The 20,683-nt window shown below is 27.0% G+C and overlaps 1 protein-coding gene and 1 pseudogene across 1 annotated transcript; one reads left to right on the forward strand and one right to left on the reverse strand.

Moving 5' to 3' along the window:
• Positions 1-5,259: 5,259 nt before the first annotated feature.
• On the reverse strand, positions 5,260-6,436 carry LOC111311256 (glucan endo-1,3-beta-glucosidase-like). Its single transcript, XM_089764845.1, has 2 exons — positions 6,367-6,436; positions 5,260-6,203 (listed from the first exon to the last, which is right to left on the reverse strand). Exons 1-2 carry the CDS (start codon positions 6,434-6,436, stop codon positions 5,260-5,262), a joined length of 1,014 nt encoding a protein of 337 aa, XP_089620971.1.
• A 1,062-nt stretch (positions 6,437-7,498) lies between these two features.
• On the forward strand, positions 7,499-20,013 carry LOC149520542 (uncharacterized; annotated as a pseudogene).
• The last annotated feature ends 670 nt before the right edge of the window (positions 20,014-20,683 follow it).

Below are 20,683 nucleotides of genomic sequence, written 5' to 3' on the forward strand. Positions count from 1 at the left end.
AATCTTGACAGGTCGCATATTTGGATAGAAAAGTTCAAAGTGCTTCTCTTCAACAGGTTTACTCTGATTCTCGTCCAACATTTCGAAAAATAAATGAAGCCATAAGTCGTACCTCTCTTCACGATATTGAAGGTTGGGATTATATTTCAGTGTATTTTCCTTACTTGCATAAGGTGCTTGGCCCCATCAGTTCACGCTATGGCAATTGAAACATTGGTTGCATTGATCTTTTCCAATGCTGCATAACAAGCATCACCTCTTGGCATAGTGTTCATGGCTCCGTAAACATATGCTGAATCAGAACCTGATATTGCCTCATTACTACCGTGACCCAACCAAATGAAACGCTATTGATTAACTGCATATGGGCTCAACGCTAGGTTTTCAGTTTCTCGTTTCTTACACAAGGTGAGATTAGGATCTTCGACCCCTGTAATGCTTCAAATATTCAGGTAGTGGCTCTGACACATAAATTTCTTGACCCTCCAATGATGAACTACAAAAGTTCTATGCTATTTGTATAAATGTGGTTTGTTTGGATTCATTTTTTTTTTTTCTGGTTCGGGGGAAACTTGCATGCCGCAGGATGTGTTTATATGCATTAAAAGAGTGAAATGAGGTAGCAGGGTTTAGTTCTAAATGCCTTGGAACAGATTTTTCATGCCTTCACAGTTTCATACTAATGAAAGATTCCGCTTCTTTTTTCTACAAGCACAATTCAGAGGATCCAGACACTGACCTCGATTGAGATTCATTGGATTGATAATTGTTACCAACAATTTGTTTTTCATTCAAGGGTGCAGATGACATGGTTGTTAATTATGAGTTAAGCAAAAAAAGCTTCGCAATAATATAAAACTTCAAATTTCAAATTTAGGTTGTTTTGTTGTTGAGTAAAAAGGGATGAAATCCAAATATGGGACATTCAATTTGGTGGTCCATATCACTTACAATTTTCTTTCCTACAATGCTAGGATTAATAAAAAATAATCAAGAACTATGTAAAAGTCTACCACTTAAAAGTGTGAATTTTACATAATTTTTTTCTAGGTCCCACATAATACTGAATTATGATTGGTTAATTACTATTGTAAATGATATGCTCTACCAATTTAGACTGTGTAAGAGACCTTTAGATTCCTACTTTCAACTTATGACTTGGTGATGTAATATGCAAATGCAACTGCAAAGATAATTGCATTTACCGTATCTAAAGCATTGGTTTTATTACAATTATTTGTAAATTCATTGGACTCGGGCCCTTCTAGCAAATTCTTGGTAATATATAACTTTTCTTGGTGAAATTATTGTATATGGTCAATAGTTACATGATCTTTTGATAAAATATTAGAATCTTTATTTCAATGATCGAAATTTAAATTTTAAAAGCTTCAAATATAAAAAAAAAAAGAAAAGAAAATTGAAGTATAAAATTACTGTAAGAATGTAAAGCAAATACCTTATCCTTGGACTAAGAGCATATTTTCTTCCTAGGACAAGCAAACAAAAAACTAAATAATTAAAGAAAAATGAAGCATGTTTCCAATTATCAATATGTTTATTGAATTGCAAAATAGGAAGTTTTCCAGTACAAGGTAGAAACTGATGTGCCATTAGCATGACCATGTCACAACTATCAACCAATTTCAGAAGAACTCCATTTCTCCTATGAACTTTTAATTTTCTAGTGTCTGCATATACTTTAAACACTATGAATTTTTTTTACAAATTAAATATAAAAAAAAGATTATAAGTGTTGAAATTTAAAGTTTGATTTATTGAATATAACTTTTTAAAAATAATTGCATGAATCAACAAAAGCAAGCCCTTGATTCATAATATGCATATATTTAAAGCAAAAGAAAATTGCATCCTAGCCATATATAAACCAACAATATAATTAATATTTTGCCCTCTATGAATTAATTGCACTGTATAAAACACCTGCTTAAGAAAATATTCTTAAAATATCGTTCAGACATACCATGTTTCCAATTAAAGTGCATTTAATAAGAGCTCAACCCGAGAATAAGAAACTTAAATGGATAAGTCAGATTCTAAGTTGAGTTATCTCTATAAGTTTTACTTTAATGTAGTCATCTTTATGTCAAACGAAATCGCAGTAGTCAATTTTACAGCATAGACATTCAAAAGGCCAATACTTTTGCTAATCATTGTTGTACCATTCAGAATTTTGAGGATTTATTGACTTTGAGAAACGCGGTTAAATGTTATTAATTGAGTCATTAAATTTTTAATCATTTTTTACCTTTGATGTGAAAAAAAAAATGTTATTTACGATAAAAAATTACAAAAAAAAAGAGAAACACTTGGATCAGTCCAAGAATACGAATAAAATTAATATACAGGCAATATATACTGTTTACTTGAAGAATCTATATGCTTAAAAGATAGCTGAGTGTTTAATTAAAAACTGGAAGAAAATATGCTTTGTATGTTTAGCATTTTCTTAATTTGGAATCCTATTTATATGGATAAAGATCAAGTTTTTGTTATTGAATGAAATTTTCTGGCTCGTATTGTATAAGGTTTTTTCTAGTTTTTAGAATCATGCCAACTAGTCTTTGAGCATATCATATCAAGTATGATCCTATGAGGCCAACTCATCTTTTAACAAAATTGAGAAAATTAATAGAAATGCAATTTTTTTTTTTTTTTAATAAAAGAAGCTACAACTTGGGAATAGGGGAAAACAATTGTTATTATTGGAATTTGAATATTAAATATACTAAATAATACTTCATCAATGATAGTTGTACGAACTAATAAATTAAGTTTTGAGTTGACAGAAAATGCATTTTTGAAGGAAGAAAATTAAGAAAAAATGTTGGATTTATTGGAATAATCTGGTGAAGTTCACAAAAAAAATTCTAATATTACAAAATATGGTATCTTTTTTAGACAAATCTTCCACTTTATCCTAAGGGATAACTACATGAATGTCTTTAGAAAAAACCAAAAGAGCCAACAACAATATTGAAATCACTAAAATGGATAGATAAGTTGCATATTGGGAAAGAAGAATCAAAAGTTCTATTCAATTTTTCATCTTTTGTTAATTTTTATTTTTAATATATTTGAAATATAAAAAATAAATAATAAATAAATAAACTTTTGAAATGATAAAAAAGTAAATGTTAGATCAAGAAATTCATAATTAACAAACTCAGATATACAATCAACAAAAAAAGCAATTGTAGACATTCATTTTTTTGATATTGAAAATAACAAATAATAAATAAAATACTTCAGGATCTTTAACTAAACTCATAATTAACAAACCCAAATTGCTTTTTTATGATCATTCAATTTTTCAATCACTAATTTTCAAAAATTCCATTTAAATATGAGTTCATTGAATGAGACTTGTAGAGAGAATCGATAGGAAAATGAGGATGAGAGAGAAGAAAAAGAGAAATTAAAAAAATAAAATTTTGTTTTTATGACAGGTTGAAACAGTATCGTTTTAGAAAACGAATTTGGTGTAACTCACATGTTTACCTATGTATTGACTTTGTTACGACTAGACTTATTTGCATTGAAAAGTTTTTGTCTTTTATTTTAGTTTTATTTTACTTTTTTTAGGTTAAATCTTAAATTTAATATTAATTAATGTATAGGAATTAAATTTGAACACATATTAAGATAGAATAGCTAACTTCACCATTTAACCAACATATAAAGACAAATTGTATTATTTGAAAAAAATTGGAATGAAAAAATAATGATGTGTCAAAAATTTTTACCATGTCATCATCTTTGACCACATGAATTTTACACGTTAGTAAAGTCAATAGCTATGTAACAAAAATGCTATGTCAAAAAAGTCAAAATGCCACTTTATCAATTTTAACGAAAAAAATTTGAATCATTAACAATTTACTAAATTTGATAATTAAATAAAGTATAGGAATTCAATTTGTACACATTAAGATAAAAGAAATAATTTTACTATTTAACTAAAGTATAAAAATCTATAATTTAACTTTTTTTTACTAAAAGAAGTATATGAGAAAGGATTGTAAGTGTTGATCTTCGAATTTTAAAAATAGTTGCATGAACAAATAAATATAAGTAAGCCCTAGATTAATAATATGCATATATTTAAAGTAAAGGAAATTAATTTGCATCCTAGCTATATAAAGTATAAACCAACAATCAATTAATATTTTGCCATCTATGAATTAATTGCATGTGTAAAACCCGTTTAAGACAACATTCTTAAAATATCATTAAGACATACTATGTTTCCAATAAAGGTGCATTTAATAAGAGCTCAACCTAAAAATTATAAACTTAAATGCATGACTCAAATTCTAAGTTGTGTTATCTCTATAAGCTTTACTTTAATGCAGATTCTACTTATCTTCATGTTAAACAAAATAGTAGTTCAATTTTTTAGCATAGACTTTCAAAGGACTTTGAGAAATGCGGTTAAATGTTATTGAGTCATTAAATTCTTAATCCTTTCTTTCCTTTGATGTGAAAAGCAAAAAAAAAAACAAAACAAAATTTTTTTTTACAACAACAAATTAAAAAAAAAAAAGAAATGCCTGGACCAGTCCAGAAATATGAATAAAATTTATTTACAAACTGCATATACTATTTACTTGAAGAACCCATATGCTTAAAAAATAGCTGAGTTTTTAATTAGAGGTTGCAAGAAAGTATGCTTTGAATGTTTGGCATGTTCTCTTAATTTGGAATCCCATTTAATCCTAATACATGAATTATATGGATAAAGATAAAGTTTTTGTTATATAATGACATTTTCTGGCTTGTGTTGTATAAGGATCTTTCTAGTTTCTAAAACCATGTCAACTAGACTTTCAGTATATCATTTGAAGAAAGAGCCTATGAGGCCAACTCATTTTTTTAGAAAATTGAGAAAATTAATAGAAAATGTATTTTTTCTATAAAAAAAGTCACAACTTGAGAATAGGGAAAGGAATTATTATTATTATAATTTGAATCTTAAATCTGTTAGATATTACTTCATCAAAAGTAATTATATAAACCAATATTTTAAGTTTCGCATTGATAAAAAAATGATTTTTTTAAAGAAAAAAATTAAGAAAAACTACAAGGGTTTATTGGAATAATCTAGCGAAGTTAAAAAAAAACTTCCAATATTACAAAGTATTGTATCTTATTTAGACAAATCTTTCACTTTATTTTAAGGGATAACTACATGAATGTCTTTAACAAAAACCAAAAGAGCCAACAACAATATTGAAATCACCAAAACGGATAGACAGGTTGTATATTGGGGAAGAAGAATCCGAAATTCTGCTCAACTGCATTTTCCTTCAAGTTTTCATTAAACATCTCAAAGAAAAATGTCGGCATGATATAGTCAGGCCTTCTTGGAGTCCCATTCTTCATCACATGATTCAAAAGGTTATTGTTATAAGTTTGGGCATTTGAGACACTTGTGTAAGGTGCATTTCCTACGGTTGGCCATCCGGTCTCAGCTACAACAATTTTTACATTACCAAAGTTGATCTTTTCCAAGGCTGCATTGAAAGCATCGACCATGGCATCAAAAAGGTTGTAATACGTCAAGCTTCCATCAGTCACCACCGGTGCAATGGATGTGAACAAGGCATATTCATCTGAAATATGAGTAGGATCTAAGGAGTAAGAAAAGTAAGGGTACACATTGATCATAAGGGGTGCATCCTCTTGAGCCAAAATAGTAGCAATACTGGTCATAGTTGCTGTTATGTCACTTGCAAAAGCACCAACTGAAGGAGGATAAGAAGCTCCCAAGGCAGTTCCAGGGAGTACAGTCGTGATCTTAACATCGTTTAGTCCGATTGAGGCGAGTGCATTTTTTATATTAGTCATAGCTGCTGGAACATTTGATCCCAATGGCCCTGGAATGACTTCGTTGCCTATGGTAATCCATTTAAATGAAACATCATTCTTGTAAGGGACAATGTTAGTGTTAACCCATGCATTGGCTGCATCTTGACTCGTTGCGAAGCTCGCTATGTCCTCATTTCTTGGACCAATAGCGACGGATAGCCCTGATCCCCTCAATGCTTCAAGCACTTCAGGGTAAGGCTGATAGATCCTGATATTTTCAATTTGACTTTTTTGGTAAAGGTTGATTACATCCTTTGGAGATGGAAGATTATTTCCATTTAGACCATAGCAAACACCAATATTACGAGCATCTGCAACATATTGTAGATCAATTAACATAATATATATATATATGATGTAAAGAATAGATAAAATGGAATGAAGATTAAAGGTAGAGTTTCAATTTTATGCATGCTTTTGCCATATGTTTTAAGCCATATTTGATATATAATCACAAGAAAAAGGTGTTTTTACCGACAAGAGAAAGCAACTGAGTTAATAGCACCAATGCTAAGAAAAACAACTGAGCCAATTTAGGACCCATATTCCTTATTGCTCTTGCTTCACAAATTCAAAACCTAGAAAGCTGGAACAATTTTCTAGGCTTTTGACAAATGAATTTTAATTTTACTGGTGTTGATTTCTTGTGAATATTGCTAGGTTTATATATCCACAGGATTTTCCATTTTTGGGCACAATAATAATGTCATGGTGTTTACTTGGAAACTGATTAAATGTATTTTAATGTACTTCCTTTTTTTATGGCCAATTGAATGAGCTTTCCTTAAACATTGAAAGAGTAAAGTAAATTGATAGTTATCCTTATATTGATAAACTACGCTATCATTTCCTCTATGATGCACTCATCATTTATTTCATCTTCTAATATAAGAAGGAAAAATTGGCTATCATTGTACAAATTAATTGAACAATTAGAGATGAACTGGCCTACCACTCTATAATTTATTTTGTTAAAATAAAAAGCTAGGCAATTATCTTAGGATTTTTCTTAACTTTTTTTTTTTTTTTATAATTCCCATGATATGTAAGGAACTTTACATTAGTCTAAGTTTTTCTATGGCTACAAAGATTTTTGGCCTTTCTAAATAAGTTAAACTTTGTAAGTGGGTTCACCATAAATGCCATGTTCTTTCCACCGGTTAAAACAAATCAAATTTTGATCGACTGTAATGTTGTTTGGGAATTTTGGCACCAATGGCACTTTCTTTTCCTATCCTTCATGCTACATTTTCCATTGCTTACTTGCTTTTTTCCCTCGACTCTTTATGTTTTCAGTATTTAGGTTTCAACTTACTCTTTTATCAAGTCTACTATTTAGATATATTTGTTGTTTTATTTTATACAAATTATTACTTGATTTGGTAAGTTCCATAATGCCTTGAATTTTCTTAAAGTTACGATTGGTGATAATTTTCTTTGGCATTTATGATTTAGCATAAACTTGAAGTTAAAATATATTGTATATATATAATATTGCCTTAAGTTGTTGCAAATTTTAAGTTAGGGTAGATATAGAGTTATATTATTTGTGTGTCAAGCATAAGCTAGGATTGTTGACCATCTTCTTAGATCATAATTAAAAGATATGAGTGAGATTTTGGAAAGAAACTCATTAGGTCTCATGCATTTGGTTTAATCAATGTCATTAAATAAATACACTCAATTGATGAACAATAAAACTTTTTAAGGAGCCTACTCATTATTTTCTTGATGGATTAGAATTTTTTTTTTAAAAATTATGCAATACCATATATTCTTTAACCTTCTAAGCAAGCATTATTTCCTTTTCCTTTTCCATGCTAGTTTTATTTATATTGGATTTTGTTTTAAAGTTCATGAGGACTCTTCTGTATGATATAACTTTTTGATATAGACTTGTAATCTAATTTAAACTGTTGTTGTACATCTTCAAGGGATTTTGAAATGCCAAGATTAATTCAAGCTAGCTAGTGTGTTATCTGTTTTTTTTTTTACATTATTTGGCTGCTGCATGGATAAAAGAACTAGTTATTTAGTACTTAGAAATTTCATATAATAATTTCCTAATTTTTTATTTCAGGTTCTCAATTCAGTGGATAAATTAAAAGCCAAATATGCAGTTAAAAAAAATGAGTTGAATATAGCTTTTAAAAGTGGGCAGCAACAACCTTTTTCTATCCATCATGGTAATCAATCTCCCCATAATGGACACGTCAAGTTTGATATGCCAAAGACATATAGGAAGCTTTTGGTTCTCAGACCAGTATAGGGGAATGGGGACTTATCCCTTACTAATAAAATGTTACTAGTCCAACAACAAATGTGAATAATAGAGTTACAACTAGCCAACATGTTGTTGCTACTATTACATATGTTCATGCAAGAAACTCAAACAACCCAAAGCTTTCTGTTGGGGATGTTAGAAAAAAATAAATAAAAGAAAAGAACTTTGGTTTTGAGGTGTGGAGAATATGTTTTTAAAGATAATTATACCTTTAGATACAATAAAGCCTCAAAATACTTCAAGTAGAAGTAGTAAAAATAGTTATACTGAAATATTTATTTATAATGAATGAACAAACATAAACTTCTATTCAAATGGTTATGACCTTTTATATAATCATGATTTTTATGAATAATAATCTATTTATATTCAAACAGTTATGATCATTTGTCATATGAAAATTATTTATGTTCAAACATAATTGTTTAAAATATGAATTAAATTAATACAAAAATTAATTTTATTCATCAATAATTAAATATTTCTATCCAAAGTGAGCTGTACCATATTCTAAACTATCAATAATCTCCCATTAATTTGAAATGTTAATGGTTAATCTTTAACCTTTCACACAAATAAATATTATGAATACAAGAATGTATCTCTCGATTTAAACATTTAATTAGCGTATATATATTAAAATTTTAATGAAGTTGATGATTTTCGTAGATTAAATTTTAACTCCTAGTGTTACAATTGAAGATATAATATGCATAATACTTATTTATTCTTCTATCAGAGGTTTATAATCGCTCTAGCACTATTATAATCATATGCTTATCCTATTCATAAACATTTATAAGAAAGACCTCAATTTTTTTTGTTGAAGCGACACCACTTTTATGTTTATATAGGTAAAGATTTCATTATGTCTCTATTAGTTTAGACATTTAAAACTCCATTAAGAATATACAAACTCATCTTTCTCACTCAATGAATCACACTAGTTTCTAAATTTTGAATGGATTTTATTAGTGTATAATAATAACTTATTTTTACCCATTAAACTTTGTAATTAGAGATTACTAATTTATAGGTAGAGTTTTTATTATGTCTCTATTACTTCAGACATTTAAAACTCCATTACGAGTATAAAAACTCATCTTTTTCACGCAATAAATCATACTAGTTTCTAAAATTTAAATAGATTTTACTAGTATTTAACAGACATATAATAATAACTTGTTCAAAGTTGGATTCCCATTATTGGTGTCTAATAGTAAGGGTTTGAATTCATTCTACTTGTAGTACTATTAACCAAATATCTTATAATTCAATTTTCTTATATGGTAATTGCCTTCACTTGAGATTGAATCTTTAATATAATAATTTCAAGCTAATATATCCAAAAATTTTATTTTACATATCATTTATATGCTCTAGACATTGTTGCCTTATTCTTGTTATTTTAAGAAATAGTTGGTTTTAGTTGTGACAACAATTCTATACTCATAAATTTTTACCATTCAATTTCCATATTTTTATATATCTTTAATACAAATATATTTCTAGTACAATTGGATAAACTCAATCAATAAATCAAACCATTTTAATCCTTTTAAGATTTTTAAAGACCTTTTTATGATTTTACTTTAATAAGTGTACTAAACTTATTAGCTTGTATAATTTACTCATTAAATTATACTATAATCTTACAATACTATAGTGAAAATTTTTATTTCTTTTGATTCTTATCACTCCACCATGTGCAAGTATGTATTTTTTTATTAAAAATATCTCATTCAACTATTAAGATATCATACATACTTAATCAAGTTACGATTTCATTTATCTTTTTACTATTTGGTAGTTTTTTTTTTTTTTTTAAGTATAAGACTTTCAAATCCACCCTTAATGACAAATAACTAGCAACTATTCTATATCTTAATTTTTTTTCATAACAATTTCAAACTTTTATATTTTAACTTCATATAAAAGTTTACTTCAATAAGTAGATTTCAATCTAATCATACTTCTTTAGTCTCCTTTTAAGATTTTTTATGTCAATTCATAAATATTTATGAATCTATTTCATCATGGACACTATTAATCATCTTATTATCATGAGCAAAACCATTTTCTTGACCTAAATCGGTCAAATAGCATTTACCTTGCTATTTTTTTATTCACAAAACTTTGAATCACTCATGACTTCCAAAGTAAATATAATTTTATACTTTTATTATATCTCAAAACTTTTAATAAAACCATGAGATGTAAATCATTTATACAAGTCATGAATTAGACCATGTATATAACAAAAAATTAGCACAACGTGATCAAGATTATGGCAATAGTTTTAGCTTATGGCTATTTTAAACCAACCACAATAATCAACATCATACCTTAAATCATGTAGATCTGGTTATTGATGCTATATCATTTATACTTATGACTTTTAGTGAAAATCAACTATCTTAAATGTTAACCATGAGTTTCTAATATACATAACAATTGCCCAATTGCCAATTTCAAGTTCATGACTATTAAAAACATCATATTTCAAATATTTTTACAATTATTTTGTGAACAATATATTCAAATCTAGATCACTATACCAAAGCAAGTCATGAAACATAATTCTCTTGTCAATAAAATGCAATCATAGAATATGGACCATAAAATATGACTTTATGATAAGAACATATATATTTGCTTCTTTTTCAAAAAGATTATAAATTCACAATTTCTTTTTTGCCTTAAAATAATTCTCAAGAATTTTATTATTTTGATTTGATAACCATGGTCTTACTAAAATATAATAAGGTTACAAAAGATTCATAACCAAAACTAGCAAGTACTCCATGTCCATTTTATACTCATGACCAGTCAATTACATGATTAAAAAAATTCACATATAACATATCATAAAATTATGAATCATAAATTAAATAATTTAATTTAGAATCAAAATATCAAAATAATAGTCAATAAAGAAAGCAAAATTCAATGAGACTCAAGGTCTCCAATGAATTATTAATCACCAATTATTTTAGTAGAATATAAAAATTACAAAAATAGTAATAAGAAACTTATCTTATGTTTAGTATTTATTTCACCAAAAAATCATTTTAGCAATTGAAGCTATCTCTGTTTGCATTAAAATAAACTTTATTTTTATTTATTTTAATGGTAAACCATGTTATTTTCTCCATGGCATTCCAACATAAAACTTTTCAAATTCATAAACATGACTAATAACACATTGGATGAGTTTCCCTCAAACCTGTGATAACTGGCCAATGTCTCAATGTTTATACATGCCTTTTCTTTTAATTAATATCTCATATACAAAAAGTAATAATGTTTTTGTGTAACCATTGATTAACATTTTGACGGTATTTATAATTTTCACTTTTTAATTGTTTACAATAAAATTTTATTTTATAAAATCACTTCTAATATAATACACCCAACAGGCAAAATATATGTTACATTGCCAGTGTTTATGATAATAACAATTATTTGATTTATTATCCACCAATTAATTCAAGAAACACTATATCTTAATAATAATTATTCACATACATCAATTTAATTTTAATTGATTTTCATGAAAATTGAATATTAGTCAAATTTTAAACTAATAATAAATTTTTTAAAAAATCAACTTTTGATTTATAAATGACCAATAAAGATATAACCATACGAATAGCTTAACTCAACTTATTATCTCAATTTAACATCATGATTTAAAAATAAAACTAATATTGCAGTCAAATTTTATTTTCTGCATATATTTTTCACTTACATCTAATTTTTTATGATGGATTCCTTTATCCATTTTTTATTGTTTTTATAGAAATCATGAGACAATTTGCCTGTTCTATATAAACCCAAAACATGACAACTAAACAATCAGCTATTCCTTTATAATCCAATTTAATTCGTTACTTGATAACAAGTGATAATTCTTTTGGTCATAGATCAATTCGTGTCTTTCTCTTTTATGTTATTAGGCTATTTCCCATCCCTGTCTTTATAGGTATTGATTTTTCAAATAAATATAATACAATTTATTAAATCCAATTGTGGAGCCAATTTAAGTAAATGTATAAACTTATGCAACGTAATCAATATTTTGTGTATTGTGTTTTGACTTTACATATTAATTAAATTAATTCTTAACATGCTTATCTCATGTAGTCAATCTTCTTATAAGTAAATATGCAAAAAATAAAATATACCTCTAATGAAGATCTTTATGAAAATTAATATTTTGGTCAATAGAAACTTTAATCCTTTGACACCTTGAGCTTTATCTATTATTGATTTTCAAACCATGCCAATTTTTTGACCTCGTATCTTCTTTATGCGAAATATAAAGGTATAATTGCCTTTAAAATGTTAGAAAAAATAAATAAGAGAAAAGAAATAAAAGAATACAATAATGCCTCAAAAATTTTTAAGTAAAAGTAGTGAAAATGGTTATACCAAAATTTTATTTATAATGAATGAACAGATATAAACTTCTATTCAAATGATTATGACTTTTTGTATAATCATAAACTTTATGAAAAATAATCTATTTATACACTCATGCATCATACATATATGGACCATTTCAATCTTCTCGAATCCACCCATATACATTCATATCCATACACACCCATAAGACGTAAATCTCCAGTAGTTTATAGGGTGTCTATCTCATAAAATCTTATAACTCTCTTATATTTTTTTCTCATCCCTAACCCTATACAGACTCTATCTATTTATAAGCATACAAACTTGCCTATTAAGAATTTTTTTTCTCTTAGAATTTTTTTTCTGTAAGTCAAATTTGCCTATTAGAAATCTTTTTTTTTTAGAATTATTCTTTTGTAAGTCTTTTTGTCCATCAAGCAATGTCTAACCAATCCAAAACAAATTGGTTATGGGATTTGAGTTACTATTCTCCACAAATTGATGGTTATCCTTATATTGATAAACTCTGCTATCATTTTCTCTATGATGCACTTATCATTTATTTCATCTTCTAATATAAGAAAGAGAAATTTGCTATCATTGTACAAATTAATTGAACAATTAGAGATAAATTGGCCTACCACTGTATAATTTATTTTGTCAAAATAAGAAGCTAAGCAACTATTTTGGGATTTTTCTTAATTTTTTTTATGATTCCTATGATACGTAAAGAGTTCTGCATTAGTCTAAGTTTTTTCATGGCTATAAAGATAGTTGACTTTCTCTATAAGTTAAACTTTGTAGATAGGTACCATAAATGCCATGTTCTTTCCATTGGTTAAAACAAACCAAATTTTGATTGATTGTAATGTTGTTTAGGAATTTTGGCACCAATGGCACTTTATTTTTTTGTCTCTCATGCTGCCTTCACCATTACTTACTTACTTCATTCCCCTGCCTTTTTATGTTTGCAATATTTATATTTCAACTTACTCTTTTATCAAGTGTACTATTCAGACATATTTCTTGTTTTATCTAATATAAATTATTACTTGATTTGGTAAGTTTCGTAATGCCCTGAATTTTCTTAAAGCTACAGTTAGTGATAATCTTTTTTAGCATTTATGATTTAGCATAAACTTGAACTCAAAATATATTGCATATATATAATGTTGCCTTAAGTTGTTACAAATTTTAAGTTAGGGTAGATATAGGGTTATATTATTTGTGTCTTAAGGGTATGCTATGATTGTTGATCATATTCTTATATCATAATTGAAAGATAAGAATGAGATTCTGAAAAGAAACTCATTAGGTCTTATGCATTTGGTTTAATCAATGTTATCAAATAAATACACTCAATTGATGAATAGTAAAACTTTTTAAAGAGCCTACTCATTATTTTCTTGATGGATTAGAATTAAAAAAAAAATTTATACAATACCATTTATTCTTCCACCACCCAATCAAGCATTTTTTCTTTTTCCTTCTCCACCCTAGTTTTATTTATATTGAATTTTGTTTTAAAGTTCATAAGGACTCATCTTTATGATATAACTTCATGATATAGACTTATGATCGAATTAAAACTATTGTTGTACATTTTTAAGGGATTTTGAAATGCCAACATTACTTCAAGTTAACTAGTGTGTTATTTGCTTTTTTTTTTAGGCAAGGGCATTACTAGGCCACTGCATGGATAAAAGAATTATTTATTTAGTAATTAGAAATTTTAGATAATATTTTCTTAATTTTTTGTTCCAAGTTTTTAATTTAGTGGATAAATCGAAAGGCAAACTTACAGTTAGAATAAGTGAGTTGAATATGGCTTTCAAAAGTAGACAGCAACAACCTTTTTGGATTCATTGTGGTAATCAATCTTCCCTTAATAGACATGTCAACTTTGATATGCCAAAAGCATCTGAGAAGCTTTTGGTTCTCAGACCAGTATAAGAGAATGGGGTCTTATCCCCTACTAACAAAGATGTTGCTAGTCCAGCAACAAATGTGAGTAGCAAAGTTACAACTAGCCAACATGTTGTTGCTATTGTTACATATGCTCCTACAAGAAACTCAAACAACCTAAAGCTTTTTGTTGGGGATGTTAGAAAAAATAAATAAGAAAAAAGAAATAAAAGAAAAAAATTTTGGCTTTAAGGTATGAAAAATACTTTTTTAAAAGTAATTTTATCTTTAAGATACAATAAAACCTCAAAACACTCCAAACAGAAATAGTGAAAATGGTTATATTAAAAATTTTATTTATAATAAATGAACAAACATAACTTCTATTCAAATGGTTATGACATTTTGTGTAATCATGACTTTTATGAATAATAATCTATTTATATTCAAACAGTTATGACCATTTGTCATATGATAATTATTTTTGTTCAAACATAATTATTTAAAATATGAATAAAATTAATACAAAAATTAATTTTATTCATTAATAATTAAATCTCTCTATTCAATGTGGGATGCACTACATTCTAAACTATCAACAATCCCTCATTAATTTGGAATGTTAGTACTTAATTTTTAACATTTCACACAAATAAATATTATGAATATAAAAGGGTATCTCTTGATTTAAACTTTTAATTAGCGTATATATTTTAGAATTCTAACAAAGTTGATGGTATTTATAGATTAAACTTCAACTCCTAGTGTTGAAATTGAAGATATAACATACTTAATACTCATTTACTCTTCTGTTAGAGGTTTATAATCGCTTTAGTACTATTATAGCCATATGTTTATCTTATTCATAAACATTGACAAGAGAGACTCTAATTCTTTTTATTTAAGTGACACCACTTTTATGTTTATATAGGTAGAGTTTTCATTTTGTCTCTATTACTTTAGATATTTAAAACTCTATTAAGAGTATAAAAACTTATTTTTCCTATGCAATGGATCACACTAGTTTCTAAAATTTAAATCGATTTTACTAGTGTTTAATAAACACATAACAATAATTTGTTCAAAGTTGGATTCCCATTACTAATGTCTAATAGTAAGGGTCTAAATTCATTCTACTTGTAGTGCTACAAATTAAATATCTTGGAATTCAATTTTCTTTTATGGTAATTACCTTCACTTTAGATTGAATATCTAATATAATCATTTCAAGCTAATATATCCAAAATTTTCATTTTGCGTATCATTTATATGCTCTAGACATTGCTGCATCATTCTTGTCATTTTAAAAAATAGTTAGTTTTAGTTGTAGCCACAACTCTATACTTATAAATTTCTACCATTCAATTTTCATACTTTTATATATCTTTAATACAATTATACTTATAGTACAATTGAATAAACTCAATAAATAAACCAAACCATTTTAATATTTTAAAATTTTTAAGGGCCTTTTTATGATTTTACTTTAATAAGTATACTAAACTTATTAGCTTATATAATTTGCTCATAAAATTATGCTAAAATCTTACAATATTATGGTGGTAATTTTTCTTTCTGTTGATTCTTATCACCCCACCATGTGCAAGTATGTATTCTTTTATTAAAAAATATCTCATTCAACTATAAATATATCATACATACTTAATCAAGTTACGATTTCATTTATCTTTTCATTATTTAGTGGTTTTTTTTAAGTAGAAGGCATCCAAATCCATCCTTAGTAAAAGATAACAAGCAAATATTTTATATCTTAATATTTGTTTTTCATAAAAATTTTAAAACTTTTATATTTTAACTCAATATAAGAGTTTACATCAATAAACATATTTCAAATATAATCATGCTTCTTTAATTTTCTTTTAAGACTTTTATATCAATTCATAAATACTTATGACTCTATTTAATCATGGACACTATTAATCATTTTATTATCATGAGCAAAACCATGTCTATCACCCAAACTGGTCAAATAGTATTTACCTTGCTATTTTTTTCTATTCACAAAATCTTTGAATCACTCATGACTTCCAAAGTAAATATAACTTTATACTTTCATTATATCTCAAAACTTTTAATAAAACCTTGAGATGTAAATCATTTATACAAGTCATGAATTAGATCATGTATATAACCAAAAATTAGCACAACATGATTAAGATTATGGCATCAATTTTAGTTTATGGTTATTCTAAGCCAATCACAATAATCAACATCGTACCTTAGATCATGTAGATTTTGTTATTAATGCTATCTCATTTATACTTAAGACTTTTAGTGAAAACCAACTATCTCAAATGTTATCTATGAGTTTTCAATATACATAACAATGGCCCAATTGCTAATTTCAAGTTCATGACTATTGAAAACATTAAATTTCAAATATTTTTACAATCATTTTGTGATCAGTATATTCAAATCTGTATCACCATACCAAAACAAGTCTTGAAATGTGATTATCTTGTCAATAAAATGCAATCATGGAATATGGACCATAAAATATGACTTTATGATAAGAACATATATATATTTGCTTCTTTTTCGAAAAGATTATAAATTCATAATTTCTTTTATGCCTTAAAGTAATTCTTAAGAATTTTATCATTTTGATTTAATAACCACGGTTTTATCAAAATATAATAAAGTTATAAAATATTCATAACCAAAGCTAGCAAGTACTCCATGTCCATTTTATACTCATGACCATTCAATGCTATGATTAAGAAAATTCACATATAAAATATCATAAAATCATGAATCATAAATTAAATAATTTAATTTAGAATCAAAAGATCAAAAGAATAGTCAATAAAGAAAGCAAAACTCAATGAGACTCAAGGTCTCTAATGAATTATTAATCACCAATTCTTTTAGTAGAATATACAAATTACAAAGATAGTAATAAGAAATTTATCTTGTGTTTAGTATTTATTTCACCAAGAAATCATTTTGGCAATTGAAGCTATCTCTATTTGCATTAAAATAAACTTTATTTTTATTTATTTTAATGGCAAACTGTGTCATTTTCTCCATGGCATTCCAACATAAAACTTTTCAAATTCATAAACATGACTAATAACACATTGGATGAGTTTCCATCAAACCTATGATAATTGGCCAGTGTCTCAATGTTTATGACATGGCCTTCCTTTTAATCATTCTCTCATATGCGAAAAGCAACAATGCTTTTGTGTAACCATTAATTAACTCTTTGGCAGCTATTTATAATTTTCACTTTTTAATTGTTTACAATAAAATTTTATTTTGTAAAATCACTTCTAGTATAATACACCCAACAAGCAAAATACATGTCACATTGCCCGTGTTTATGATAATAACAATTATTTAGTTTATTATCCACTAATTAATCCATGAAACTCCATATGTTAATAATAATTATTCACATACAACAATTTAATTTTAATTGGTTTTTTAAAAAATTGAATATTAGTCAAATTTTGAACCAATAATAAATTTTAAAAAAAATAACTTTTGATTTATAAACGACCAATAAAGATATAATCATACAAATAACTTGATTCAACTTATTATCTCAATTTTATGCCATGATTCAAAAATAAAACTAATCTTGCAGTCAAATTTTGTTTTCTATATATAATTTTTCATGGTAAATTCCTTTACCTAATTTTGATTGTTTTCATAGAAATCATGGGACAATTTGCATGTTCTATATATACCCAAGAGATGACAATTAAACAATCAATCATTCCATTAGAATCCAATTTAATTTGTTACTTAATAACAAGTGATAATTCATTTGATCATAGATCAATTCATGTCATTATCTTTTATATTATTAGGTTTTTTCCCATTTCAGTCTTTATGAGTATTGATTTTTCAAATAGATATAATACAATTCATTGAACCCAATTATGGAGCCAATTTAAGTAAATATATAAACTTATGCAATGTAATCAATATTTTGTATATTATATTTTGACTTTATATACTAATGAAATTAATTATTAACGTGTTTATCTCATATAGTTAATATTTTTATTAATAATTATGCAAAAAATAAAATACATACCTCTAATAAAGATCTTTACGAAAATTAACATTTTGGTCAATGAAAACATTAATCCTTTGACATCTTGAGCCTTCTATATTATTAGTTTTCAAATCATGCCAATTTCTTTTCTTTATATCTTCGTTATACGAAATATAAATGTATAATTACTTTTAAAATGTTAGAAAAAAATAAACAAGAGAAAAGAAATAAAAGAATATAATAACGCCTCAAAACTTTTCAAGCAGAAATAATGAAAATGATCATACTAAAAAATTTATTTATAATGACTAAACATATATAAATTTTTATTAAAATGATTATGATTTTTTGTATAATCATTACTTTTATAAATAATATTCTATTTATATTTAAACAGTTATGATCATTTATCATATGATAATTATTTCTATTCAAACATATTTATTTAAAATATGAATAAAATTAATATAAAAATTAATTTTATTTATCAATAATTAAAATTTTTTATCTAATATGAGATACATCGTATTCTAAATTACCGAAAAGGCGAAAAGGCAACGTAGTGCTGCTACTTGAATCCAATGCCTGGGTTCACTGTGGAAAAGAAACCTTCTTTGGCTCGAACCCACAGCCGAAATTATTTTTTTTAATCTCCTAAAGAAGAAGGCCTCAATAAACACGTCTGCTGGTCTCTTAGATTCAGATCCTCATATTTCATCTTCCACCACAGAGAAATCTGAAGTTTCAAAGGAAGCAGTCAGTGCTTCTGTGACTACTAATGCTAATGAGAATGGTACAGTAGCAACTACCAATGGTGGCACCTGTCAAGATGCTTAAAGGTTTTCTGATGATGGTGAAAAGAATATGAGCTCCACTGCTATGGTTTTTCCAGATGAGGAAGAGGCTACATTCTTTCGTTCTCTTGACTGGGAAGAGAACTCTAGTGAGGATGAAGCCCTACAGAAGAGGAGATCAATGCTTTTTATCAGGAGGTAAGATATATCTTTCTTTTTTCTTTTTTACTGTACTTTCCCTTTGCTGATATAACTGATTATTCAATAAATATTCATTGAAGTCATTCTATTACTTGTTTCCTAGTATTAGTGTCTCTAATGAACCTTGAAGTTTACTGAAAATGATGTGGAGCTAATACCGCTCTATTATTTGGATGGTAAACATAATGGAATATGTTTTATCTTTATAGCTATTGGACAGTCGTGAAGATTTGGTATATTTGTTATGCTTTTATCTGCAATCTGATTCCATGGCTAATCAGTATCTTTCTAAATGTTTAGACAATTATTTTATGCTATTTACTTATTTTATCTATTCATTTGGTTTTTTAGTGCATGAAGCTGAGGCTATCTCTGAAACTCTGGCGTGGCATACAGCCAAAGCTAGCTCAATCTGTTGCAACTAATTTGGATGGAGCTTCTTCTGAATTGAGCTTGTCTGACTCCGGATCTGAAGCTTGACTTTCTCTGTCCCTACATAGTAAATCCAAAGAAGTTCCTCTTTTTTTTATGGCAGATGATTAGGTTTTATTTTCCCCACATTTTATCCCTTTTTTTATGTCTTCTATTTGAAAGAAACCTGATGAGTTAGGCGTGGGGGGTGGATTTTGGTTTGAATGTGAAGTTTGCAAATAGTGCAATAAATCCTACCCGCCTATAACAGAGAATTCTTTAGGTTTCTAAGGCTGGTTGGTTCATGGTTGAGGAAAGGATTGATTGGGGGTTATTTTGTCTGCAGTGGGGAAGATGCTGGAAAGTTGCATCTTTGTCCTCTTCTTCCCTTCCTTTCAAAAGGGTTCAATTTTACAAATAGCTTATTGGTGTTTTGGCCAATTTTATGGAAAGAAAAAAACAAAGGAAATAAAAAAGTTCCATTTTTATCTTAGTTCATGTTACATATTTATTTTTCGTGGTTATCCCTTCATTCTTTTTAGCCCATATTTTTATGTGAAGGCTGTAGTTACACGTGAATAAGGAAATTCTAGTGGGGACTATGTCGCATAGCTCAATTCTCACAATTTGGGAATGTTAATTCTTAACAAGCATAGGAAATTCACACGGAGAATATATATATTCCTCTCAATCAAGTACTTGTTTTAAGTTAATGTAATATAAACTTCAATACTGAACTGAAGGAATACAATTGGATTC

This window comes from Durio zibethinus, chromosome 1 (genome assembly GCF_047325235.1).
Source record: "Durio zibethinus cultivar Kanyao isolate XHJ-2024 chromosome 1, ASM4732523v1, whole genome shotgun sequence".
Classification (NCBI taxonomy): Eukaryota; Viridiplantae; Streptophyta; class Magnoliopsida; order Malvales; family Malvaceae; genus Durio; species Durio zibethinus.